This window comes from Apteryx rowi, unplaced genomic scaffold (assembly GCF_003343035.1).
Source record: "Apteryx rowi isolate R43461 unplaced genomic scaffold, aptRow1 scaffold_206, whole genome shotgun sequence".
In the NCBI taxonomy this organism is placed as follows: Eukaryota; Metazoa; Chordata; class Aves; order Apterygiformes; family Apterygidae; genus Apteryx; species Apteryx rowi.
The window spans coordinates 1052563-1071773 of NW_020448375.1; the positions used below are offsets into that span (position 1 = coordinate 1052563).

The following is a 19211-nucleotide window of genomic DNA, read 5'->3' on the forward strand; positions in this document are numbered from 1 at the left end:
TTACAGAGGCCCTTGCTAACCCAATGTGTTTTGGAGCAGTGGTTTTTATCTTTTTATTAAGAAGTATTGTAATTGTCAACTGTGTCATCTTCATTTCTTTAACAGTTAAAGCCATCATTTATAATACGATGAGACTTACCTTCCCACTATTAATTTAATAGTGTTTGTGCAGACTCCATTCAGAGCTAGAGCCAGGGAAACAGCTACAAAACAGAATGAACAAATAGAACAATAATAACCTAACTACCATGTTATAGATTGTAGCATTACAGCATTTGATTTACAGACTGAAACCTTTACTGAACTGAAAATGAACCTTTCAGTACAACAGAATGATCTTTGTAGTCCACTGTTTTTTTTTTTTTTAATTACGCTGACTGACGGTAAACCCCAAAGTATCATAACAATCACATGACTGCTTTTGTTCTGCTTTTACTCTTGAGAAATCTTATTTCCTTACACAAAATGGGTTTTCCTATCATGTCATTTGCAGAGACATAAATAATCAGAATGCAAGAAGCATTACAGAATCAAGTTCTGTGTTTATCAGTTTTGCAATTTACTACATAAAAAACTTAGTCTTCAGGTCAAGAGGAATTTTTGTATAACATATGTAAGATACACAAACACATATACACTTATATGTATGTACATATATATACACTCAGTTAAACTGTCCAATTTCAGGCAGAACTGCCTTTTAGCTGAAATTAGAATTGGATTTTTTTTTTTTTTTTTTACTTTCAAATGGACATAGATGTTTTAACCATAAACCTTGACATTTCCCCCTTTCTCTCCCAGGTGTTGACCAACCTTCGTAATAAAACTGAAGAAATAAACAGGAACTGTCATGCTGGGTATGACTGTATCACCCTCATTATTTATACTTAGACAGCAAGTCCTTAGACTTCCCAAAGGACCTCATCTAAAGACTGTGGAGATTTCTGCCTTGATTTCAGTGAAATTCAGATCCAGTGCGTACATTGTTTTTAGACTGAAACTGATTTAATGTTGCAGTCCAGACTGCAGTTCTCTAAAACAATTGCAAGAACCATTGCATTTTATTTCTTAACTGAAATAAACTATCAGGCAAATCTCTGATTTCCAGCAGAACAGCTACAGTAATATAATTTTAGTTTATGACAGCTCCACTGGCTATTTTCTCATTGAACCGCTGCCCCAAATGTTGCGCTTTAGGAGCGCTCATCCTGTCTCCATAAAATTTTTGCCTGAGGATATTATAGATCATAAAAATCTGTGCGTGTCACAGGATATATTTTTCTTTAAGTTAAAATAAAGACAGAGGTCCTACATCAAAGCAAAACCAAGGGTTTTCTCAGATTTTACAATAGCTGCCAGCAAGAATAAAGGAACAAATCAATCCTAGAGACACTGAAAGTGGAATACTTGACTTGTTTGAACAATATCAATACCCCTGTTCACAGTGAGCACTCATGCGCATGCTCTTTCTCCTCTCAGTTGTTCTCTCAGTTATTTATGGTGATTGCATGTCATGACTGAATAGAAATTATCTATAAGATAAAATGCATATGACCAGCTATGTCACAGCATGACATTCTCTTTTTTAAGGGATGTAGAGACATTTGTTTTCTGAAATATGCTGTAAAGTCTACTCTCTTCATCAAGCTTTATCTTAATTGTTCACTGCAGGTCTGACTGAACCGTGTTTCAACTTATGTTGCATACTCTTTACTCAAATGTCCAAACATCAAATGTCAGTGTGAACGTAAGCCAACAAATAAAGTGAATCTCCACTTTAGGGAAGATTCACACTGCCCACCCCAAGACACATAACCTGGTCAATAGACAGAGGTGGGCACTTCTAGGGGAAGGATTCAGGGCACCTACTTTAGGAAGCTAACTACTGCTTACTCTAGACACACTGAACCACCTCCTTTATGAGGAGCAATGCAGACAGTATTTTCACCTCCTTTTAATCTTTGATCCCTTCTACCTATGATTATAGGCGTGTAAAGAAATTCACCTTTTGGGGGATTTCCTGATTATTCATTACAAACTGTGTGCCAGATCACAGTGCAAATCAGCAAAGCTTCATCACAGTTAATGAATCTTCACATCAACTTCACATCATGAGACACATTAACATACTGAATCATATTAATGTACAGTATACTTGAACAGGATTAAGTCATGAGAAGTTCTACACTTATGCACATATTGAACAAATGGGGCACAGGGATACCCTGCAAAACAGAACATCAAGGTTGGGGTTTCCTTAAAGTTTGAGAGGCAGGGAGAACAGTCGAGAAGCTGGCAAGGACCTGAAAACAGAGTTTCATCCTGGGCATTATAGAGGGAACTTAACAGAAGGCAAAAACAGCAGGAACCATGATTGTCTCTTTAGAACAAAAAGATGAGAACAAGTGATGGGGAAACTAATTCAAAGCTCCTTTCCTTCTGAAACAACACAAAGTGGAACTCAGTACTGTGACTGCATGCATTTCATTAATCCAGGCTACCTCTACTGACTTGTCAATAAAATATCACTCATGTAACATTTCAGAATTTTCTACAAATGACTAGCAGCAACCAAATCAAAATTAACAGTTTTTCACACTGGTGTTAGATAAACTGGAGAAAGAACAAGCTGTAAGAACCCATCCCTGTCTAAAAAAATTTCAAAGGCAGATGCATAGTAATATTTATATCCAATCTAGCTAAAGCAAAGTTGAGTATCGCTTTGATCTTACGATCTGAGCACCAATAAATTCAACTGCAAATTAGCCAGCAAAACACAGAAAATTCCATAGCTAGGCATTTTCAAATATACTGCCAAAAAAGCAATTGCAATTCCCAGTGCTTGAAAGTTCTCTCTGTTAATAAAAGTGCTTCAGTCAATTTCGGACTCTGACAATGCTGACAGAAGGATTCAGCCACACATCACTAAAAGATTTCAAAAGATAGACTCAGTCACAATCAGCTGGGACAGTTTAAGACTTACCATCCCTATCGTCTACCCTGATCCCCTGCTGGAGGTTGCTGCCTACCACTATGACAAAAGCTCACCCTTAACACAGCCATAGCAGTTCACAGGCCAGGATTAAGTGCACATCCAACTCCAATGCAACATCAGACTGTGACTAGAAAAGCTGAGCTGTGAGCACAGACTTTACAATGGGGAATCTCCAGGAGAAAGACAGAGAAAACAATGAGAGAAATGATTTTCTAAGTAAGCAGCTAAGTCTCACAGGGCTCTCCTGTCCATCTCTCAAGTTAGAACAGCTGTGCTGTAAATAAGTAGTAAGTAATGGACTCACTGTGACAGAAAAATACGTATCTGGACAGTCTATCTCCACTGGTCTTGACTTTACTAACCACATTTTGGCCCTTGCTAGTTAGATTGCGGAATCAAGGTAAAGAACTTGCACATTTAGAAACACACAAAAACAAAGGCTTTTGTGAGACAGTGTGACATTATAGCTGCACTGAAACCTACAGGACTGGACTATAATGGAGAAAGGTTTTGTTCAAGGCTTAGACTAAAATTTGAATCAAAGAACTATGACACATTTTTCCATCTTAGAATACGACATATGTTACCTAAGAAAGCCTCTTTAATTTCAGTCTTGTCTGTTCGCCGGATTATTTTCACCACAAAAATGACTGCTAGTGGCGTAAGGAACGAAATTGCCTGTAAGAGAGAACAAATTTCATGTGAGAGCATCAATTCCTTTTCAATCCAACTGATTAATAATTAGCTCCAGTTAGCTACATTTAAACTGGAAGGCTGAACGATCTTTATCAAACTCCTGACCTCAAGCAAAGTGGGATGATTTGTATTTGTAACAATAAGGCAATTAATATATTAAAAATTGTAACATAATTGTGGGTTATAATTGATTTGTAATTGCCTGGAGCTGCCTTTAAAGTGTCATCTTCAAAAATGAAAAAAGTAATAGGTTATAAATATCCTGAGTCATTTATTGCCAATTCCGCTTTACAAAGTTTTCTAGCAGCATTTATCCCTTCTCTCTCTCTCTTTCTCACCAAAGAGAGAGAGAATAGTGGCAGCACAATATTCAACACTGTGAAGCATATTGGTCTGTGAGTCCTGATAATAAGGATAATTTTACTCATTTTGTGAAATTTCACATGAACAGTGTTGGATGAAGCCCCTTCTTTGTAAGCCAAACATCACAGAAAACAGTGCTGAGAACTCACTTTTCCAGTCAAATATATCCTCCTATCCTCAGGAAAATCAATTTGGTCACTCAAACAATAAGGTACCATTCAGTCAGGAAAAGGAAGTCATACTGACACCCATTACTAGTATCATTTAACTGGAATTATCCTGCATGAAAATCAGTGGTGAATTAAGAATCACTATGTCAGGCTGAAGTCAAAAAGCAACAAGCTACTTTGGAAGAAAACTGGAATTACATGGAAGAGAGGGTACACAAAGCAAATGACCAAGTTCCTATTTTACTATTCCTTTTTTTTTTATTTCCCCTGTACAGATTTTTGACAAAAAAAGAAACATTTCTAACTGGACTCTCAGTGCTATCTTACTGCACATATCTATCTGTTGTCTTCTGGTTGCCATAAGCCAGGGGACCACAGGTCAATTCACAGTCTAGGGAATCAAATAGTCAGAAATGTATTGAGGTTGCTATGAAACTCAATCTCCTCCGCAACCCATCATACCTAGTCTCCCTTGGACTGAAACTCAGCTCTCTTGTTTTACCAGTACTTATGCACCACACTAAGTTGTAAAGAACCAGCAACTAGCTGTCAGATTATTCCAGAGCTGATACTGACCTGAGACACAAATTTTATGCCCTAATCCAAAGAAATTTTCTACATTTTCTCACACTAAGCAGTGCTCCAGAAGGCAGCCCAACTGGACTGTGCTCTCAGTAGGACCTTATTCAACATAGCAAATTCTAACACCAACTTCCTGACATTTCAGAAAGCTGTTTATTTTACTTTTTTCTTTTCAACTGCCACTCTTGAATGCATTGAGCTGACTTTAGATGGAGCTTTAGAAGATCAGGACTTTATGATTCTTTCATTTACAGACAAGTGTTTGGGAGTGGAGCCAACTGCTTTACCTTGTTTAAAAACAGATAGAAAAATAACACCTGAACATCTACAAGCAAACTCATTGGTTAAGTAGGACCATATTCTTGTATTCTCGGAGCTGTATGATAGTATTTCTCTTTCAAGAATCCTGTAACTGCATTTTCACATGAATGCATATACTTGACTTCCATGGCCAGCATCTGCATTATCATAGAGTAATTCAGATTATGGTTGATGATTCACTGTGTATGTGCCAGTTATCCCAAAAGCACCCTACCTAGTGCAGTATCTATATACTGCAGGCTGTCCTCCCAGAGCAGATCAGTATTGTCTCTCTCCACACAGGACAATCAGTTTCTCTTAAGTGCCATGCCAGGGAGTTTCTCACTGGTAGCTTCCCATAGAAACTTGTTCCTAACTTGTTCCTGATCTTGTTCCTAATTGGTCCTTCTATCATCCCATTTTTCCCCCCTCACAACTTCAGCTGCAGAGGTAGTCTATATATGCTTCTTCCTGGCTCTGCTCTAGAGTTAATCAATTCCTTGCTGGAATCTATAAACCACTTCACAACCATGTTTGCTCAAAAGCAAATCAAGGTCCTTCAGAAGCATTTTAGGCTCTTGAAGAAGCCTTTTTAAAGAAGGTGAAAATTAAGTTGTATATGGCACCAGGAGAAGGGGGGTACTGTACCTGGATTTTGCTATCTTTGAATCAGGCACTGTTCAGCCCCAGCAGAGAGACTGATTCAGAACAAAGGTGTTATGACAAAGGCCTTTTAACTCCATTTTTCTTTTTATAAAAACAGAATAATCCCAGTCCTCACTTTATGCTTTTAGAACACCCAAGTATGAAACAACATGAAAATGCAATATATATACACTATCTCAGTAATATATCTTGGACCATATTCCCTTCACTTGCATCTGCAAAAGATTATCTAACTCATTGAGCCATGCAGGTTAGAACACTGTCAGGAGGCTGCTACCCATTTTTATATATAGAAAGTCATCAGGGTTTTGTTTGTTTGTTTGTTTTACAAAAAAGGCACCATTTCCACTTGAATCTCATGCGGACCAGAGATAGAAAGGAGGAGCTTTAAGCCAGGATACAAGTACCATGTTACTACTCCAGAAATGTTCATTTCTCTCTATCCTCAGCAACAGTTTAATTTCTGTTTTTAGAGACTAACACAGTAAAATAAGAGTGGTTAAAGCAAAACATAGAATTATTATTATCATTCTAAAAAGTAAGGATTACTACCAGGAAAGAAAAGAAGAAAGATGTCTGCATTCCATTCTTGAAGAATGTGAAGAAATATAGCCAGGCTGACAGTCTTATAGAGGTGGTTTAATGGAGTCAGAAATCTTTTGAACAGGCAGAAGCAGCAGAAAATATCAAGAATAGAATAGAATTCAGGTGGCAAACTTGTGCCAAACTGCTTCACAATCAGTCTTCAGAAATCTGGTAAAACTGCAGATTTCCTCATATTTCACAAGCATATGCACTTGTGAGAGATAGGAAGAACAATTATTGTTTGCCATACATTGGTTGCAATTCCTTATACAAAAGCTTTAGCTGGAAGTGTTTTTTTTAACTCTGTAGCAAAATGCACATATAAAGTAAGTCTGGCTTGTAAAAGACTTTCTTTTGTAAAAAGATTCTGTATGGCTCACACCCATAACAGATTTGGCAATATTCTCCTCAGATGCATCCCAGTAACATTTTCTTTTTTCTGCAGTGAAATATTCTAACATTGCCTTGCTTTGGTGACAAAAGTCTATTGCATTCATTATTAATCCTGGCAAGCCAGAGATGCACTGAAGTTACACACATCCCACAGAGAAGCACTTTATGTTGTCTCCATCTACTTTGGTAAAATCTGTTTCCAAACACGATATAATTCATATGAGGAATAATACTGACTTTCAGTTTTGTGTTACTTCAGAACCTGACAGTATTTTTTAATGCCTTAGAGCTAGGCTGTGCCTTTCCTCTGAGCTGTCCTCAGAGCGGTGTGGAAGAAGGAATCCTGCTGTCCCCTTACTCCAGAAAAGTAATAATCTGCTGCATGCCCTGCAGTAAACATTGTTCTTTTATACTCAACACTCGCCAAATTGGATTGACAGCTGCATTTAGTCTTACCCCAATCCTACCTACCCTGCAGGGCATACAGAGGCATGGTGTGAGCCATGCTATATTAGAATTCCAGTGTGATCATCCCCCTGCTAGGATTCTTGCAATGCAATAAGGAGAAAAGAGCAATGCACTAATACCAGTCATCTGGGGATACACAATACCCAAGGAAATTGAAATTATAAGGCACTGGCACTTGTCACACTGGCCACAATGTTAGTCTCAGACCTCAGACCATTCAGCCCTGCTGTGCATTTTCTTCTGCTCTTCTCTCCCTGCACTTCCCAAGATGAGGAATATCTGCTGTTAGAGAGACAGAATTAGGCTAAGGTCTTTCCAGTCCTCATGACTTGCTTACTACCCACGTGTAGGTCAGCTTTGTCTAATTTGGATCAGAATCTGGAATACTCAGTGTAAATAAATCCAGCAGTTCATAAATAAATTCCCAGAGACTCCTTTTTGGTAAGTCATAGCCATACATTTTAATATTGGAGTACAATGCTGGTGGCAAGTAATTCTTTAGATAATGAGTGCTAGTGATCAGTGTTAGGCTTGGACTTTTCTTCTTTTTTCCATTTAATTAAAGAAATAAGAACAAAATGATCCATGTTTCTTAATTTAAGAAGCTGTTTGCTGAGTTACTGAAATGTTGTGGTCTGAGCCAAAAAGAGAACACAGATTATACGAAGTTACTGACTCACAGCAGCCTGGAAGTTCCATCTGCCATAAAGCACACCAAAAGCTTGCTCTGTAGGAAGCGGGTAACAAGGAACTGTACCATATTTACATCTCATATTTGTGCCTAGAGTACAGAGGAAGGACTAGTGAGTTATCCCTTTCAGTCTTCCCAACCTGTTTTAAAAATAGTTTCACCACTGCAGCAAACTCCTTTACAATGATTCACTACTGGTTTATGAACTCATCAGTTTTAAACATTGATCAGACAACCCACGTAGCAAGGTACATCTCAGCATTAGGAAAAATGTCAGAATTAAATCCAGAGTTTTACATAGCACAATGATTTAGTGCTTTTCTTAAACAGCTGTCTTCCGTTTCAGAAAAAAGTATATATTTTTCACCCATCCAGGCTGAAAAAGCATTCAATTGAGCTTCCTCTTAGTGAAATAAAAACAGTATGCTGATAAACTTAAAACCAGGCCTTCAGCCTCTGTCTTAGAAGGCTGGTATATGTTGTTGTCTTATAAATATGAAGTATCCTCAAGTTGTTCCTTATTTAATTAAAAACTTCCCTGACTTTGAAGATTTGAGCCTTTTAACAAAACAGTGAAGACATTACACAGGCTGATTTGCAATTATTCTGAATTCGGTCTCTTCATCTAAAAGTAAAACCCTGGCTTCACTGAAGACACTGGAAACATGCTCTGATGTAAGGGTACTAGGACCCGATCTCGCCTGCCGCACCCACTCCTGAAAAACCTCCACTTTGACTGATGAAGCTTTTGCAAAGACTGAGCGACTAGTTTTAGTACCTTGAACTATAGCTGCTAAATTCTTAACATTTCTGTACTGGTCTAAATTATTGCACTCTTATTACTTTATGTGGAGTTTTTTATGATTATTAATCATTCCTGTTACTAAAGGTTATCAAATCCATGAGTTTTAGGACTGTCAGTCTGCATATCAACACGAGCTGAGCTGGGGGAAGCCGGAAGAAAGCTAACAGCAGAGCAGCTCTATGACAGATTCAATAGGCTCACAAGGACCTCAGGATTGTTGGCTGAACCTAAAACAAATGTTTTGTCTGCCTGAAATAACCAATTGAAAAGCCTTCTACTGCTTATCAAATGAAAATCTGCAGCTATCAAATGACCAAACTTCTAGTACTTACAAACATAAGACGCGTAGGTATGTTGTCTGATTGCACCAAAGGATTTTTATAGAGCCAGATTTCTTCTGGCTGGATAACCCGCTGGAATGGATCCAAAAATTCTGTAAAGCTAAAAATAACAATTAAAGATTTTTTTTTTCCAATTTGAAAAGATGATCAAAAAACCCCACAAGAATCCAGTACATTTAACCTCCCCCCAAGTTAATAGTGGTATTGTCTGCATTAATTATTCATATATATTGTTATCCTACATCACTGCTTTTTAGTACTACAACCTTCATAAATATACACTTAGGAAAATGTTTTTAAAAATTCTATATTCTACAACTTTATAAAAATTCCATAAATTTCACACTGGGGAATAAATGGTCATTACATGCTTATTCTTGCTGGAAGGGTACTCAAAGAATATTGTGGGATTAAAAGATCACATGTAGCAGATGCTTTACACTACAGAAATTATACACCAACTTGTCAAATACAAAATCTGTCTTTCAAATATTAAGATACAGAGTTTGAAGTTAGTATTTGCAGGATCATGAACCAGGGAGAAAGACACAGTTCAGACAATTCCTCTACTGAAAGAAAGGAAAGATAACTTTAGAGAACATCTCCAAAAGATACTTGCTCCTACAACAAATTGTGCCAGAATCACAGTATTTTCCTTTGGCTGTCAAACTGAAACAGAATCCAGCTCTACCAGAAATGTTTAGTTCAACCAAAACTGAATGTTTTAACTTCATTCTCATGTCATCTAGTCCTCTAAAAATGTCAGTTTTGCAATTATGTTATTTTGAAATGAACAGCATCAAAATAAAATGTTGATCAGGACAATCATCAAGAACACATACATATCCTGATTTGCCTGAAACCTCCTCTTTTTTAACCTAACTAATCCCCCAAGTGCTTTTGTTTTCTAAAGCTTGAATGAAAATCAAGAATATTTAAAATCTGTGACATGCATTTGAACAGCTCTATTTACAATAATCATGGACTAAAAAAGAAATGGAATCAAAGTAAAAACCAGAATCTTCCTGAAAGGGACTGCAAACAATATGCTACTTAAGTGAATCATAGGAACGTGTTTCAGACCTCTGTCAGTTCTTTTATCAAGCTGAATTACCCCCAAGGACATTAAGAAGTTTGGACATTCTAAGCAGCCCCTAGTGAAATTTGCTCTCTTTCAATGAAATCCACTCTATTAAAAAAATGTGTTAGAACTATTAAATCCATTTTATTTTTACAAATGTGAAAAGTGAAATTCACACATGCAAAGTGACTGGAATACAAAGATCATCTCAAGAAACAAAGAAAATTAAAGGGAAAGAATCGTTTTTTATGGAAAGTAAATTCTTTGTGCAGGGAACCTTCTTTTGCCCAACACCGAAAGAGGAAGCTGGAATTGTGATGTGATTCTTGACAGAAGTTCCAAAGTCTTTTAGGACTACATAAATTATCTCCCTTCTTTTAAAACCATGGCATTAGCTTCAGGCTCCCACCGACCCTATCTGAGCACTTGTAGACTCCCACTAGGCAGAAGACAGCAATTCTCTGTCTATCCCAACAGCCCAGCTGACCTCTTCATCCTAAAAGTAAAGAACACAATCTAAGAACCAAACATATTAAACGCACCATCTTGTCACATGTGCCGATAGTTATGCTTCCATTACTGACCCATAGGGACAACCAGATTCTTGTGGAAACTTATTGACTCTAGTGTGGAGGAAAGGAATTTATTTGCTAATACATCCAGTTTCTTCAAATCCAGAGTTTGACTCTGCTCTCTCAAGAAGGTGAAAAATGAATTTCAGAAATATCAATTTTCAATTTCAAAGCATTTTCAAAATGAAAATTTATTTTTTTTAGATACTTTTCACTCTTTTATACCTATTTTTAAAGGGAAAAAAATATACCATTTCAAGGAAATAAAGCACCCCATAAATGAAATTAATTTCACAAATTTTCACTTAAACTAGAAAAATAAAGGTTGATTTTCAGACAACTGAAGTAACTTTGTTTCCAAATTTCAAGCAGCAAGAGTCCTAAATTCTATTATCTGTACTGATCTACCTTTAAAGACATGCATGACAACTAGAAGTAACAAACTACTGGTTGAAAGGGTTCTGTTGCCACAGGCCTGGACATGACTTTCAACAAATGTCACCTGAGAGAGTTGACTATCAGAGATCACAAGTATACTGTCCAGGACTTAAAGTTTGTTATAAAAATGTGTAAAGAATCTGGGATCATGACGTACTTCACCACCTTTATGTAAGCATAAATAGCTAACTACAAGCACATCTGGACAGCCAACAAATTAAAGAAGCCAGTAGAGTTTCAAGGACTACATCTTCCAGATTGCCCCATCTTTTCTGACACACTCCCCTAGGTATCCGCTGGTCTGAATGACTCAAGGCTCCGTTTCGAAGCAGTTCTCAAAGCACTGGAACTTGGCTATGCCAAGGAATGCCTCAGAGCAGAGACCCACTCTCTGACATACCTAGGCCTTGATGCATTTCTTCAGACTACGAAGAACAAACAATACACGTTCATTTATGCTTCAAGGTTATCACAGTATAGTCATTCAAGCGCTGGTGCACTTTTGGAAAACGTGTCACATTAGAGCAGACATTTAAGTAATTTGACATTATGACATTTGACATCATGAGCAAATGCCAACAGAGTTAAAGATTTGGGGCTTCTCTCCTTTCTCTTTTGTTCCCTGTCTCCTCTTTATGTGAGGAAAATGAGATTAAAGTATATTTGTTAAAATTTGCTTGAGGAATTGAACAAAAAATTCAAACTCATAGTTCTCATGGGAATCATGATGTGACACTGCAAATGTGTTAAGTCATAAAATTTAACTCCTTTAAAGACAAAATAATACATGTGCTAAGAGATGACATTATAATAAATAACAAATATCTGATTCCAGTTGAAGACCATAGTTCTTAATATTCTGATTATTCTACACTCATTATCTTTGTAAATTTCTAAGGAGAGATTCATTTCAAAGCTATCAATGACAGTAATTATTATTATTATTTTATTTAATAGCAGCATTTTGTATCCAACACCTATTAAATCTGATTATGTATCCATTGCTTCCTCTTACTGGTGTTCTGAATGTCTTCCAAGAAAACTGTTCAAACACTATGCTGGGACATAATGCACACACAGAAAAAAGCTGCTGAAACTGAGTAATAATCATTTCAAGATCACTACTGAAGTAGAAAAAATAGATGTAGAAGAAAGCAGATCTTATCTATGTGAACAATAAAGAAAAATAAACAGTTAAAGAAAAGTGATAACAAAAAAATCACTTTTTTCCTCCACAGAAAGAGTTCAGCTGCCAATTAAATTTTTATGCCAAGACTCAGAACAATTCTCCCTTTTTTGAAGCATCACCAATGCGCAACTGGATACAAGATTTCATTAGCTTGAAGGCAATTCCCTTTGTACTCTGTTAAACAACCATGAGGACGTACTGGTTTCTAAGCTGCCTGACACTTACTGATTTATGTTCCTTTGTCCTATCCAAGAGTACTGTCTATTACTATTCATAAGCCAGCACAAGCTTGTTTAAAATACTAGGTGTTATTAGTAATAAATGTAGTCCTTAGATGAAGAGAAATGTTTCTAGACATTTTCTATCATGGCTGAAAATACAAGCTCATTGCTGAAAATACAAGCATAATCATACCTGATTAACACCCACAGCAGCAGGTGGGCAGCTGAGAAAGCTTATTTCATATTAGCCCATGAAAATTTTGTATGACCTTCTTGTCTTACCTTTTTTTCCTTTTTTTTAAACCTTTTGTTTTACTTTTTCCTGCATGTTTACATATCTGTCAAACATTTTTAGCAATTTAACAGGCAAGATTTTAAAACACCTGTCTGATAACAAGTTTTTAAAGAATAAAAGGACTTTCATTAACTTCAGTGGTCTTCAGCTCTAGTCCTTCAACTGTTATTTTCAAAGCAACTTAAGGGAAACAGGAGCCCTAATCTCATTAAAAACCTCAATGAGAAACAGGTGCCTGAGGTTGCTTTGGACATCCCAACATTAATGCCTACAAACCCCATCCTAAATAAAAACAATAATTTTTTCTAAGGACACAAGCACTTTCAGGTTATATTACCTTCACTTCCATTTAATAGCATGTAGCACTTTAAAATAATTTCTATGCAAGGACCACATCACTGATTGATCAAGATAAAAGCAGGCAGCAGTTTTGTGAAAATATGGACTAAATGTTATTTATGAAATCATTCACAGGTAGTGAATGAATCAAACTCTGCATAAACACCCTCACAGAATCTACAACCTGTGCTTCCACCATGGTCTTCAACTCCCCTAAGTAATGGCAGGGTATTAGTTAACACCTCACCCTGTTGTTTCAAATGCTGTTTACAGTATCTACCATTCAGTGGCATTTAGTGGCATGAAATCAAGAAGCAATAACATCTGGCAGTCACTAAGATCAGTGGAAGAAGAGATAAAAGTAGTACAGCAAGTAGGAAAATGTTCTGGAAAACCAACAGTAGCGCATACTGCAAAGAGATCAGAAAGTACACATAATCTAGCACCCTTTTAATAAGGGGGTCACTCCAACTCCCCAGATATTCAAGCAGGGAAAAGAGCCTGTTATACAATTTCTTGACAATAATTCATGGGTAAGGTTACGTTTCATCTCTTTCCTGTGTTAAGCGTTTCTGAGATAGTTTGTAATTTGTTCCCTGAAAAGCCCCGATTTCTGTGGAGCGCTTGCGTGAATGCAACTGGCTACTCTGCCTTTTTCACACTGTGAACCAAATTCTATCCCATGGTTTCTCATGGAACAGTAACTGTATTTAATGTTTTAATTCCCTGTCCTATAATTATTGAATATACTTGGCATAAACTTCTCAAAATTGCCCAAGTGACTTAGAAGTGCATTGAAGTTCCACTGGGAGTCAAATTCCAAAGTCTCTGTGCATTTTGCTTTTGTTCTTTCATTAGATGAGCTAAGCTTTATAAATTAGAAAAACCCCTATTTTTATTTGTAAATTAACTACAGTCTCATCAAGAGTTTCAGGTATCAGTTTATAATTTTGCATGCTTCTTCACTGTGATGAATATATGTATATACACAATTTCCAAATGCTTCTCCTCTGGAAATTTCTTGATAGTTATGAAAAATTCATGTTCTAGAAATACTTTCACCTCCAAGAGTCGTTTAAGAGCCAAAACTAATTCACTATAATTAACAAAGCAAAAAGTAAAAATATTTCTCCAACATAATAATAATGGACCTGTCCAGAAAAGCATTGGGAATGCTTCCAGTTTGTAAATGTTTGCCAATATAATTTTTGTAACATAGGCAGTTGAAGTCTCAGATGTACAAACATCTCCAGAGCCAAAACATCCTTTCCCAAAACAGTTTACTACTCTTGTCAATATGCTCAGTATCTTTAATTACTCTCAGTGGCACTCAAAACTGAATGATTAGGTCCTATGTGACTATGTATGTATGACCCAAAAGAAAGTGCTGAGGAACTGAAGTAGAAAACAACAGAAAGCTGGATTAAGGTAGGGCATACAGCAATGTAAACAAACTAAACTGAACAAGAAAAATAGGCAGAAACTAAAAAAGATATGTCATGCTAGCCCATCTTCCATTCATAGAAATTTTGTATTCCATGGAATGTTTTTTATTCATGAGAATATTTTTATTCCATGGAAACTTCATGAGATGAAGCTGGTATTCTTGGTCTAATTCTTAACTGCAAATTAAGTGCAAGCAGATAATCTTAAGTCACCATCTTCAGAAGAGGACAGCAGCTGCCAGCCTTATGGAGACGTCAACAACTTGTTGTTCTTTATTAAAAGGAGTAATGTTTGACCACAGACTTGCTAACAAAATAAAACACCAAAAAGATTTCCCTTCACAAGGGAGCTGTTCGGGGACACATCTGTTTTCTGACAAGCTACTGACTTTCACTGCCCCAGACCACATTGTTAAGCATCATGGAACAGTACAGCATCTAAAACATGTTACAGAAAGGCATCTACTTCACTGAAAGGACCATAAAAAAATTCATAAGCAGTACTGTACTGACAAAGTTGGTAAAGTAGAAACCTTTAAGTGTTCATAGTAGAAAATCCCATTCCAAATACAGCAACAGGAATAGGATAGATGGGACCCAACATTAGCATTGTACTGTTGTGCCCTGATAGCGCAAGGTACAAGCTACCAGCAATGAAGTCAGAAAGTCTTTGCCTTAAAACACCTACTGGTGTTACAAAGACTATCACTGGCTAACACCTGTACTCTCAGAGATAACAAATATGATATCAGTGAGGAGAGGACAGAGGGGCTTCCATCCTGGCAATCTTGGGGACCTAGATGTTTACTCCATCAGAAGCGTCCATAGCACATTAGAGGATTATAGAGAGTTTCTGAGTTTCCAGCATCAACTTTTTTTTTTTTGCCTTGTTTCTACATTGTGAGGATTCACTTATTTTGTGAGAATTTGTCTTCTTTCTAGATGTAAACAGTGGCTGTACCACATAACAAGTGACAATATGTAGGAAACAAGAGGAAAGGAAGTTCAGCACCATATGGCACAACAAAGCATCAGAAAGAGTACAACGAAGAGGAACTTGTGGTGCTGAGTCTTTTATACCAGATACCTAGTGACTGAATTTCCTCTTTTCTAAGCGTCATCTGTTGATAAGTAGATCTGAGCCTGATATGACTTTATACGTAATTCCTCCTCTGAGTAAGTAATGAAGAGATAGCTGCAAACCCACAGCTGTTCATGAACCTCTCATAAATCACCACCAAGGTCTGACTAGGAGAGTTTGGCTCTGACTACCTTTCTCTGACTGCAGAACCCTGTGGGAGCAAACTCATCAATACCTCTCCCACTGAAACAGATTAGTGGTGACTCTGCTATTAATACTACACTGTGCACTTTCTTACATGGGTATTTCTCTCTCTAAATATTTCCAAAACCACCACAGCTTTTATGTCATAAATCTAGCAGTAAAAGCTTTTATAGTGTATCTGCCATGTTAAATTGTACAATCAGTTGTCCTGATACTAGAACTACATAGCTGTGAGCAGCACCGGTGAAGCTGAAGTTGGCAGGGCTCTCTACAGGTTGGCCTAATTACAGAAGCATACCTACAATACAGAACTCAGGGAAGGATTCTCACACAGTTGATTTGCAGCACCTAACTTTTGAAAGAAAAGCCAAGAAATAGAACACAGCATAGGGCACAACAGCTGTAGAGATAAGAAAATGATATTCTGAAAGTAAGAATTTGCTTGAGGGATTTCAAACAAGTGACCTAGGCTAAGCAGAAAAAGATCAGTGTTTGCACTGGCTGGTTACACTGCACTGAACGCTCCCTGTTTACACCGTCTCTGCTCAAATTTGAATCCCGAGACCTGCAACTGATCCACGCTATTTGCAACATACTAATAGCTGGAAAAGCATTCATGTCATGTTACTTGTGGAGATACTTGGAAAATAACTTATTTTCATGCCATGAAAAACATCCTCTTTTTCCTTCCACCTAGGTAGTAATATTAAGGAAAAATCATAACTTTTTGGTGGTTATTTTAGGGACTCTGGCAAAGAGAGATAAAATGTGAAAGGTTGAAATGGTGTGTGGCTGGAATGCAAAAATTCACTTAACAGAACTGAGGCAGACAGGATAGTGATAAGGAAACAATGTCTGTGGTTTATCACTCCCATTCTGCTCACCTCATAGATGTTGGAGGAGTTCAATTTCTGAAACGCTGCTGTCTATTTATATTAGTGTGATGAGATAGCTTTGTGTTAGCTCAGAGGTTAACACGAGGAAAGAGATCTGGCTCTTATTTAATTTCTATAGTCACTTGGGAAATCCACAGTCCCTCAGGTATCAAGAACGGAGTTACATATTGGAGTACGAACACGTGACCAAGGCCTGATTATTAACAATGAACTGCAATTTCACCAAGGAAGAAGCTGACACTAAAAATAAATTCAATAACAAACTCTAATTTTGTTAGAAAGAGAAACTTTTGCTATGGCTAAGGCACAATGCTGGATGTCAAGAGATCTTTTGTCATTTGCGCTATTTTCCAGCGCAAGCTGGGGCAGATCATTCCGGCCAGAAGTGCCTATTTCTGGCATTTAAAGTGAGACACCTAATACTGTAGTTAGCTCATTAATTGGACAGGTATCCACCTATGCCAGGTATCCACTGCTAACAAGTATTCAAGCAGGAAAGCAATGGCTTTAACTTTTCCATAGAAATAAAAAGTTAAAAGTTAAATTATAAAATATATTAAAAGTTATATTGCAATGGATAGTGATTTTGCAAGAAAAATGTTCATAAGATCAGAAATTAATTTTTTTATGTGGCCTTCATATAATTTGATGGAAACCTGTTATCATAACCATCATATTGTAGCTGCACTAAAACCAATTTGTTAAGTAATTTTCACTTGCACTGAGAAGAGATATAGAAGCAGCTGTATCAGTAAAAGGAAAGTTTTATCTCCATCAGTTTAACAGCTAAGATGCTGCATTATATACTTCCAAATCCAATGTCATGCAGCAATCACTTTTGACTAACAATCTATAATCCTAACACAGAGCTTTATTAGCTTTGACTGTCCTGCAGGAGACAGGGTAGTTAATATTCACCAGAAACACCAGAAAAAGATAATTCAGAAGCTGTTTTATTGCTGCAGAAATGAGAGAATCCGGTGCCTCTCTTTATTAGCAGTAACCCTCTGTTTAGAGGCAAGTATTTATGAAGACTGAGGGTGTACTGGCAGAAAGTAAATTGTAAGAAAAAAATGCTACAGGATGCTTCCTTCATTCAGTCCTGATCCAGTGCCCAATATAGCTCTGAGAGCAGCGCAAGCCGATAGCATTTTTAGATTTCTGTATTTTCTGAGAAGCTAAAAACAAAGGCTTCATACCACCTCCTGAAAACACCAGTAGTTCTAATCCCAGTGTACACAGCCTTCCCCATTCGTAGTTCTGTAGGTATATTTTTATGTAGGGAGGAGCCAAAAGCCATGGGAATTAAATCCTGGGACTACTGGGGGCGGGGGGGGGGGGGAAGAGTGGTGGGGATGCAAAGAAAAGAGAATTTAGAATTCAAACCTGAGTAATGGTGTAAAAACATGAGGAGACTAAGCTGTGCCTAACTCTCATGGAGCCTCTTCCATGTCGTTAGTCTCTTGTTCCATCTTTCACTGTCTACATGAGCACAGGCATTTCTAGACAGCATTCTCCTTGCAGCATGGACCAGGTCTTCCTCTGTCCTCAGAAAATACTAAGATGGTGAGAGCTGATGTAACTAGCATAATATATCACAGAAAAAGAGCTGCTAAAATAACGTAGGAAAGGTATTATATGGAGAAGCTTAACTTGTAGATTAGGATAGATGCTGCTAAGATTAGAAAACTTCTCCAGCAGCAGCGATAGCCTTGCCAACAGGTAATCTATTCCTGCCCCTGAAAAATTGTCTTTAGTACTTCCAACAAAACAATAATTTGCAATCCTAATATTCTCATGAAAATCCTGAATGAAGAAGCAATACTAGCTTAAGAGCATTTCTAGAAAACTAAGAATTTTTCTTCAGTGAGGCATGTGAAAGCTTTGCTTCATATAAAACAAAAAATTCAGCAAGTTGGCCCTGCCCACAATTAAAGGAAACCAATAAAAGCATAAATTATGAAGTAAATAAAGTGAATTGTTAGAGTAAGGAGGAGAAGGCTGGAAAAGCTATTTGTTCCTTTATCAACCAAGGAAAATTAGGGGGATGGAAATGTAAGAAGAATCAGAGAAACTTAAAATCTTTTTGTTTTTTCTTTAAAGTCAAGAGACTTTAAAGGCAAGGCAAGCAGAAAACTGGTTCTCAGGGTAAGTTTGGCTTCAGATTAGTCAGTATCACTTGAAACCATTTTTTGAATATTTTAAAATTAGCAACTGCAATGCTACATTTAATTGCCACATATGCCCACATCAGCCCTTCAAAAATATGATAAATCATTTTGATTAAGAATAGATTTAAAATATTTTCTAAGGTGATTTAAAGAAAATATTATCATGGCTGTCATACTTCCCAGATGTGCTGAAAGCAGAAACAGTTTGCAGTGCTTTGCTTCGG

The 19211-nt window shown here is 37.1% G+C and overlaps 1 protein-coding gene across 1 annotated transcript in view; it reads right to left on the minus strand.

The window, feature by feature from the left end:
* Positions 1–19211, minus strand: part of PLPP4 (phospholipid phosphatase 4) — a 69026-nt gene that overhangs the window by 37793 nt on the left and 12022 nt on the right. The window contains exons 2-4 of the mRNA XM_026063973.1: positions 9047–9155; positions 3583–3673; positions 140–203 (exon numbers count right to left, since the gene is read on the minus strand). Of these exons, the coding sequence (XP_025919758.1) occupies positions 140–203; positions 3583–3673; positions 9047–9155 (264 nt within the window). The remainder of the gene's footprint in view (positions 1–139; positions 204–3582; positions 3674–9046; positions 9156–19211) is intronic.